The sequence below is a fragment of the Silene latifolia genome, chromosome 1, assembly GCF_048544455.1.
Source record: "Silene latifolia isolate original U9 population chromosome 1, ASM4854445v1, whole genome shotgun sequence".
NCBI lineage: Eukaryota > Viridiplantae > Streptophyta > Magnoliopsida > Caryophyllales > Caryophyllaceae > Silene > Silene latifolia.
This window is the reverse complement of record NC_133526.1, coordinates 49,454,788-49,464,498: the sequence shown is the minus strand read 5'-3', so window position 1 is coordinate 49,464,498 and position 9,711 is coordinate 49,454,788. Positions and strand designations below refer to the sequence as shown.

The 9,711-nt window shown below is 37.3% G+C and overlaps 1 protein-coding gene and 1 non-coding gene across 2 annotated transcripts; one reads left to right on the top strand and one right to left on the bottom strand.

The window, feature by feature from the left end:
• Positions 1-422: 422 nt before the first annotated feature.
• Positions 423-1,155, top strand: LOC141646307 (uncharacterized). Its single transcript, XM_074454247.1, has 2 exons — positions 423-777; positions 908-1,155. Exons 1-2 carry the CDS (start codon positions 423-425, stop codon positions 1,153-1,155), a joined length of 603 nt encoding a protein of 200 aa, XP_074310348.1.
• LOC141619824 (small nucleolar RNA R71) lies at positions 585-691 on the bottom strand. Its single transcript, XR_012531816.1, has one exon. It is a non-coding gene; the product is annotated as a small nucleolar RNA R71 (small nucleolar RNA).
• Positions 1,156-9,711: the final 8,556 nt, after the last annotated feature.

The window sequence follows — 9,711 nt, the reverse complement described above, 5'->3', positions numbered from 1 at the left end:
TACGTTTTTAGCGTACGCAAGTACGCCTATTTTGTTACTAATTCTTCTTCTTTAGTTTTGTTGTTAGTTTTATATGCACACGCGACATTCTGGTGGTGAATTGCTATTTGACCATGAGATTGAAGCTACAGCTAGGAGACGAAACGCTCAAAGAAACAAGAAGAGAAAGGAGCCTGAACTCGATACTATTGAATCTTTTATAGAATTTGATACACCAATCATCATGACCTCTATGCGAGATGAAAGTGCTCCAAAGCCAAATTTCAATTCAAGTATCTCAAAGCCTAAAATTGATGCAAACAATTTTGAGTTGAAGACTTCTTTGATCCAGTTTGTTCAAACCGATCAATTCAGTGGATCACCAACTGAAAACCCCAACGAGCACCTGAATACATTCCTTGATAAGGCTGACATCAAGATTAATGGAGTCTCACGATGACGCCATTCGGTTAAGATTATTCCCCTATTCTCTTCGAGGGAGTGCACGTGAATGGTTGAATAATTGTGATCCTGACTCGTTTGATACTTGGGATAAGCTTTCTACGGCTTTTCTCCAAAAATACTTTCCACCAGGGAAGACTGCCAAGTTTAGAAATGATATTACAGGATTCGTCCAACATGCAGACGAGTCTCTCTATGAAGCTTGGGAAAGGTACAAGGAACTTCAGCGGCAATGTCCTCATCACGGGATCCCATATTGTGTATTGATTCTTACTTTCTACAATTCCTTAAAACCGGAGCTGCAAATGAGCCTTAATGCCGCTTCTTTGGAGGGAGGTTAGACGGGATTTCTTGGGACAAGGCCAAGGCTCTCATAGAGGATCTAGCAATAAGCACTTATCATTGGGGGGTGACCGTCATGTTCGAGGGAGCAAGACTAAAAATGAATTTGTTAATGTGATGCAAGCCAAAATTGATGATCTATCTCAACAAGTGGCTCAGCTTAAATTGAGTAATGGTTCTAGTTCTTCATCGCCCATATGTCAACTTTGTGGGGTTAATGGGCATGACTCTTCTGGGTGTGGGAATGCTTCTATGCTTGAGCAAGTTAATGCTCTTAATGGGAAGCAACAATGGGACCCTTATTCTAATACTTACAATCCAGGATGGGCTCATAATCCTAAGCTCTCATATGGAAATACCAAGAATATTTAATCCCCAACATCAAGTTAAGCAGACTTTTCAGCAACCGCCTGGTTTTCAACCAAGACCGTCTTATCATCATTCCCCTATGCAATCTCGTCCCCCATTTCAGCAACACCAACAACAATTTCAACAACCTCACGCTCCGCAAAAATCCAATGTGGAGGTGATGTTAGAGCAAGTTCTGTCCCAACAATCTCAATATATACGGGACCAAAACCAAAAAAATGAAGAGTTTTCTACATCAATTTCTCAACTAAAATCCTCACATAAAATGGTAGAAACTCAACTTGCTCAAATAGCCCAACAAGTAAGTCAGTCTGTGAAATCTCAAGGTCAGTTCCCGGGAAACACCAAAGCTAATCCAAAAGGTCAGATGAATGCATTAACCTTAAGGAACGGGAAGGTACTTGAAGAGACTACTAATCCTAAGAGCATGTTTGTTGAAGATGAAGCTATTGTGATCGAGGATGAGGGCAAGGCGATGGAGGAAATTGTAGTTGAAAAGAAGCAAGCTTATGAGAAGGAAGCTTCGTTAACTCCACCTAGAGTATATGTGCACTTTGTACCTTTTCCTCAAAGGTTAGCCAAGGCAAAATTGGAGCAAAAGTACGGAAAATTTCTAGATATCCTAAAAGGAATGCACATTAATATTCCCTTTTTGGAGGCTATTTTACGAAATCCCATCTTATGGAAAGTTTCTCAAGGAGCCGCTTTCTAACAAAAAGAAACTTGGAGCCAAAGCACGACTATTAACTTGTCTAAGGAGTGTAGTGCCATACTCCTTAACAAGCTTCCTCAAAAGCTTGACGATCCTGGCAGTTTTTCAATCCCTTGTTCTATTGGAGGTATTTATATTCAACGTGCCTTGTGTGATTTGGGGGCTAGTGTTAGCCTTATGCCTCTGTCGATTTTTAAGAGGTTGCAAATGATGGATCTAAAGCCGACTAGAGTTTCACTACAATTGGCGATCGGTCGGTCGGTCAAATTTCCACTTGGGGTCGTTGAAGATGTTCCCTTAGCTATTGGGAAACTTGTTATTCCATGTGATTTCTTTGTCATGGACATTCCTGAGGACACTCAAGTACCCATTATCTTGGGACGTCCATGTTTAGCCACTCTTTGGAGCTATGATTGATGTGAGGAGTGGAAAGCTCTCATTGCAAGTTGGTGAACACAAGGTAGAATTTGAGCTTAGCAAAACTATGGGTGGTCCTTCTATGAGTGATAGTTGCTACCGAGTTGATGTTTTAGAGGAGTACTTGTCTGAGCCCTCTTTTGAGTGTACATCGTCTGATAAACTACAAGATTGTCTCACCAACACTGATTCTAAGGATGTAGAGTTGTTAGCCTATGCTTGGATGCTTGACTCCTCTCCATCTCATTTAACCGAGCCTCCGAGAGGCGTTGCGGGTAACGGATAAGCTAGGGGAGAGTTCTAAGCCTCCCGAGGTAGAATTAAAACCACTTCCATCTTCTTTAAAACATGTGTTTTTAGGAGAAAATTCAACTTACCCGATTATCGTCAATAGTGCACTCAATGACAGCCAAATTTCTAAATTGTTGATTGTTCTTCGAAAATATAAAAGTGTCATTGGGTACGCAATTGACGATCTTAAGGGAATCAGTCCATATTTTTGTACACATAGAATCCTTCTCGAGGACGACAATGCATCCTCCATTGAGCCTCAACGACGCCTCAATCCTAATATGAAGGAGGTTGTCAGAAAGGAGGTCTTGAAGTTACTTGATGCGGGAATAATCTATCCTATCTCTGATAGTAAATGGGTGAGCCCAGTTCATGTCGTTCCAAAGAAAGGGGGATGACCGTCGTAAAAACGATAAGGATGAACTAATTTCTACAAGAACTCATACCGGGTGGCGAATGTGTATTGACTATCGCCGATTGAATAAAGCCACTCGGAAGGATCATTTCCCCCTTCCATTTATAGACCAAATGCTTGAAAGACTAGCAAAACATTCCTACTTTTGTTACTTGGATGGGTATTCCGGATTTTTCCAAATCCCAATTCATCCAAGTGATCAAGAGAAGACGACATTTACATGTCCATTTGGCACTTATGCTTATCGTCGGATGCCATTTGGATTATGTAATGCTCCCGCCACTTTTCAAAGATGTATGATGGCTATTTTTCGATTATGTGGAGCAAATTATGGAGGTGTTTATGGATGACTTCTCGGTGGTTGGCGCTACTTTTGACGATTGTTTGATAAACCTTGAAAAAATATTGAATCGGTGCCGAGAAGCTCATCTTGTGCTAAATTGGGAGAAGTGCCATTTTATGGTACAAGAGGGGGTCGTCTTAGGACATATTGTGTCTAATCGTGGTATTGAGGTAGATAAAGCAAAAATTGAGGTGATTGAGAATCTACCACCTCCTCTTAATGTGAAAGGGGTAAGGAGTTTTCTAGGACATGCAGGATTTTATCGCCGCTTTATCAAAGATTTCTCTAAGATTGCTCGTCCTTTGACAGAGCTTTTAGCTAAAGATACCCCATTTTTGTTCATCGATGTTTGTCTTGAAGCTTTTAACAAAGGTTGAAAAAAGCTTTAATTAGCGCCCGATTATTTAGCCACCGGATTGGAGCTTACCATTCGAGCTAATGTGTGATGCGAGTGATCATGCAAAGAGGAGCGATGATCGGGGCAAAGACATGATGGTAAGCTACATGCCATCTATTATGCGAGCAAGACTCTTGATGCGGCGCAGCTAATTACACCACCACAGAGAAGGAGTTGTTGGCTGTGGTATTTTCTATTGAGAAGTTTCGATCTTATTTAGTAGGATCTAGAGTTATTGTGCACACACGATCACGCAAAGACTCAAGTATCTTTTGAGCAAGAAAGATGCTAAACCTGCATCGATTATTTGGATTCTTTTATGCAAGAATTTGATATGGAGATTAAAGACAAAAAGGGTCTTGACAATTTAGTAGCGATCACCTATCTCGTCGGTTCAAGAAGGCCCTTCGATGGCCTTCCTATTGATGATTCATTTCTGACGATCGTTATTTGCTATTGCTATTGTTAATACTCCATGGTTTGCTGACATTGTGAATTATTTGGCATCAGGAGTTACACCCCATGGGTATGATTCCCACCAAAGGAAGAAATTCTTTAGTGATGTCAAGCATTATTATTGGGATGACCCCTTTCTCTACAAGTCTTGTGTTGATGGTATTATCCGACGATGTGTGCCAAATGAAGAGGCTAATTCCATTATCTCCCATTGTCATGATTTGCCATGTGGTGGTCATGCTAGTACCACCAAAACTGCAGCTAAAGTCCTTCAATGTGGCTTCTATTGGCCAACCTTATTCAAGGATGTTGCAACATATGTGAAGGGTTGTGATAGATGTCAACGAACAGGAAACATTTCTAGGAGGAATGAAATGCCTCTAAACTTTATTCTTGAGGTTGAGATATTTGATGTATGGGGCATTGATTTTCAAGGTCCATTCCCGTCCTCCTTCGGAAACAAATACATCCTAGTAGCTGTGGATTATGTATCAAAATGGGTCGAAGCTATCGCCTCCCCTACAAATGATGCTGGAGTTGTATCTAAATTCCTTAAGAAGGTTATCTTCCCCCGTTTTGGTGTCCCTAGAGTTCTTATTAGTGATGGTGGGAGCCATTTTATTGAGAAGAAATTTGAAGCTCTTTTAAAGAAATATGGGGTTCAACACCGACAAGGACTTGGCTACCATCCTCAAACTAGTGGACAAGTTGAAATTTCCAACCGGGAGATAAAATCTATCCTAGAGAAGACAGTTGCTAGGTCTCGCAAAGATTAGTCTATCAAGCTAGATGATGCACTATGGGCTTATCGTACTGCTTTTAAAACACCAATTGGAACCTCCCCATTTCGATTGGTGTATGGTAAAGCATGTCATTTACCAGTTGAGTTAGAACATAGAGCATATTGGGCCATCAAAGCCCTTAACTATGACTATAAAAGTGCTGGAGAGCATCGTCTTTTGCAATTAAATGAGCTTGATGAGATTCGACTTGAATCTTACAAGAATGCTCGTATTTATAAAGAGAAGACTAAAAGATGGCACGACAAGCGCATTTTAAGGCGAGAATTCCATGAAGGGGATTTAGTTCTTCTTTTTAATTCTAGGTTGAAAATATTTCCGGGTAAGCTTCGTTCTCGGTGGTCTGGGCCATTCCGTGTCACTAAGGTATTTCCATATGGAGCAGTTGAATTATTTGATGAAGCAAAAGGCAGCTTCAAGGTCAATGGTCAGCGCCTTAAGCACTATATTACTGGTGAACCTATTCATGAGAAAGTAATCTTCATGCTTTCTATCGTTCCACCTGCGAATTAATCTACAAAGGAGTCAGGCTCGTGACGTTAAACAAGCGCTGCATGGGAGGCAACCCATGAATCTTTATTGAAAAAAAAAAAACAAAAAAAAATTATAAATAAAATGAACTAATCAGTACAAGCTAAATTGTACAGGTCACGCTCGTGCTCAAATTTCATGCGACAATGCCTGGTGAGCTCGTTTCCTTTCCCTAATCATTTGATGTTCTTTAATTTCATACATTGAGGACAATGCTTGGTTTAAGCATGGGGGAGGGTAATTGTATTGATTAAGTTTTTAAATTAGCTTACATTTTTTTTTTTTATATTTCATAAAAAACACAAAAAAATATATAAAATTGAAAAAAAAAAAAATGCAATTGATTTGTGGCTAGTCTTGTGGATGTTGAGCATAATTTGATCAAGTTATTATCTTCAAATTTGCAATGATTTTTCATTTTTGATCACATGAGGTAAGCAAGACAGTTTTACCCTTGAAAGTCTGATAAAGTTTTTGTTTTGTGCTTTTCTTGTGACACTGAAAGCGGTAAGATGGTTTGACTAGACTTATGACAATATAACCATGTGACCAAAAGCCGTGAGATCACATAGCCAAATAAGATTGGGACATCCATGCCATTCTAATTCTTTCATGAGTGGTTTAGGATTAGTACTTGCCATTAGGATTGCATGAATGATAGAGGCATTCATTTGTTTATAAGCTACATGAGCCAAAAAGCCGTCCCGAATTTAATATTTCCTATTTGCAACCCCTTTGAGCCTTTAGCCTTATTTCTTTGTTAACCCAACATTACAAGCCGTTTCCGTACATTATCCTACCCTAGTAAGGGTTAGTGAAGTGTTTGTTTTTCTCGGTTTGAGTAAAGCTATGATACAAGCGAAGCACGGGGAGTAACTGATGGTAATTTGGTGAACACTGATATATGAAATGGGTTGATGGTTGTTTGAAGAAAAAAAAAGGAAAAAGAAAAAAAATTGAAAAAGACCAAAGTAAAAAAAAAAAAGAAAAAAAAATCTGAAAAAAAAAAAGAAAAAGGGTTATAGTTGTTAATAAATGGGGTTCGAGTTTTACTATTTATAAAGATGTATGTTCTAAATCATGGAATTTGGGAAAAAAAAAATTGGTGTTTGTTCTATATTTTATATGAAGAGTAGTTGTTGGAGGTTTTTGTATCCATATTTCTGACCGAGATTTGACAAGTTCTTTGCTAACTCTTACTCTTAACACCACATGTCCAGAATAATCCACACCTTTAACCCCTAGCCCCGTTACAACCCATAAAAGTCCTCTTGACATGTAGTAGTCGGCAAGTTTAGGCTTAGATTTATATGTGTGACCCGTGTCCTTATAACTTGGACACATGAGAGTAGTGATTTTCCGCGTTTACATTCCCTAAAGTGAGGGTCCACTGGTTTGTCACTTGTCTAGATGGTTGGTGGTAAGATTGAAAGGTCACTTGGGCACATTACATAATATTTTGTTGGATTTGTTAGGGTGATTAATTTTGCGAGCTAATTTGTGATCTTAAACTCTATTTCGAAATTAAAATGATTTTTCAACTTATGTTTAATTTATTTTCGAAAACCTTGGTTGAATTATTGTTTTATCCCTTGACTTTTGCCACATTTGACCTTTTGTTGTGTATGAGTTATTTATGCCTCTGGAGTTTACTCGATGACGAGAAAAGGTCTAGCATGGGGGAATTTGTTAAGCGTATAATTTACTATATTTTATATACTTATTTCCCATAATTTTACTTATATTTTCAGCATTATATTTCATTTTAATAAAAATTTCCTTCCTAGAACATCTTACTGCGATTTATATAATTATTTGTAGGAATGAGCTATTTTGATGCTGATATTAGCTAAACAGCTAAGCGATGCGATGAATAAAAGACGACAAAATAAATAAGGACTTCAAGCTCAGATTCAAAACCTCCAAGTCCACAAAATAAAGACAAAGCAGCCCAAAATAAAATGAAAAGCCAAGAATTGAATAAAATGTTGACAAGGCCGTCATTTACAAATCATGAAATAAAGAAGCACAATTACAAAAGTTGAAGCATTGAAAATAAAGTGATGAAACATTCAATTTGGTTGATGTTACATTGAAGGATTTATGAGGAAAGCGCATGCTAACATTTACATGGGTGAAGAGTTATTCTGATAAATACTACATGAAATATCTCAAATTAATTATTTAATTCATGAAACATTCATATTTTGAAGAAACTTCAAGCACTAATACCATAAACTGTAGGAATAATTTTACATGTAATGTATTTACATTAATTAGTGATGTAAACGTACGTGTATTATTTAATTTAGAAACTCACATGATCACCTATATAAAGAAGGTGATTTGCATTTGAGATGGAGGGAAGTAGAACATAACAATAAGCAATAAAATAATTAGTTTCATATTAAATTCTATTTATTCTCTCATTATTCACATCAATTATCTTATTCATATTTTTACACTTTCATGCTATTATTTGACGACAAGCTCAAAGTTCTCAACTTGCCATTGCCATAGTTAATACTATATTTATCTCCCTTATTTATCTCTTTTATATTTGTTTTATTTATTTATTTAAATATGTTATCTTCTATTATTAAAATTGTTATTTTAGTTATAATTATGGATCGTGAGTAGTCTTTTGTCTAGGGCTCGGTGGAGCCTTAATATGGATTGGTCAATGTTATAATTTTCTAAACATTATTTAAAGGTTGTACTTAGGTTTGATAGGGTTGTGTTAAAGTATTAATTTATTGTTCATAATCTATATACGTAGCTCTTGATTAATACTACAATGAGAGTTGAGTTTAGTCCTTTTGAGTTAGCATATATATTGTGATTTAAATATAATTAATAATTACTTAGTGTAAATTGCAATGAGAGTTGAATTTCCACTTAGAGAGCCCGAGTCAAAATTAGACCTCTCCTATGAGGATGGTGAGAGTGATAGTCGAGACATTTTAATTTTGATCCTTAAAGCTCCTATATGAGTTATAAGACCCATGAGAATAGGATTATTTCACTATAGGAAGGCTTCTTATATCTCGAGAGAGAATAACAAGTATTGATTTTAGTTTTCAGAATTAAAACCAGAAAATTAGTCTCACCTAAGTACACAATTAAATATGTTATTCCTTCCAATAGTCTATATTGATCAATCTATGTTAATGGTGATACCGTTGTCCTAGAGCTTTTTATTATTGAATTAATCTTATTATCCAATTATTATATGTATTTTCATTCTGTCATACCTCGCACATACACAAATATTATTTTGACGTAGATAAATCAAATCTTAAATCGACTAGTACTCAACCTTCACTTCCCTGAGATCGACCCGTAAGTGCTACAACAGACACCGTTCACTTGCGGTAATTTATAACTGAACAATCCCAAGCTATTAATCTCTATAAACTGGCTCTTAATTTTTTTTGTTTTCTTGGCTTTTTGCCATCACATGATCAGCTTGTGGCCTCTACCCTTGCCCTTTCCCCCGTCCTTAATTTAGCGGCTTGCGAGTTGAAACTCTCTCGTTATTATCAGGCATGAAGTTTTTGCAATTTTGTCTTAAAGATTGATCCTTACAATGCGAAAGCCTTATATCGTTGAGGCTTTGCCTTGAAAAAATTGAACCTCTTCGAGGAGGCCCTTGTTAATTTTGAGCATTCCTTGAATATTGACCGTAATAATAAGGATATTGCTCGTGAATTCCGTTCAGTGACAAAAAACCTTACATATGAATTCCAACGGAAAACGGGCCGTTTTTCAATTTGACCCTTTAGGCTGTGACAGGAAAGGTAAAAACCATTACTTGATGTTGATATGGACAATAGTTTTGTGCCTCTTGATTCCATGAGTGACGCTTCTTGTAAGAGTGTGAAGTTGTTGAATAGTGAGATAAAATGTGAGCAAGCTGAAAGTGGTGGGAGTTCAGACATTATTATGGACTCCACCACCATTAATGAGCCTTAGTCTCCCTCGTCGGTTGTGAGTGAGAGTAACCTTTCCGTTTCCTTTGCCCCAGAATAATATACCAATTTCAGCTTCTTCAACAAAAAACAAGCCCACAAAAAGTTGTATCTCTCATCCAAGGATTACGAGAACTTGATGCTTGGGAAGACAGCAAGGTAAGATTCTGTCTCTTGAGGTACCTGAGTGGAAATGAGAATATATCTCCATGTATTTCTTTGTGGG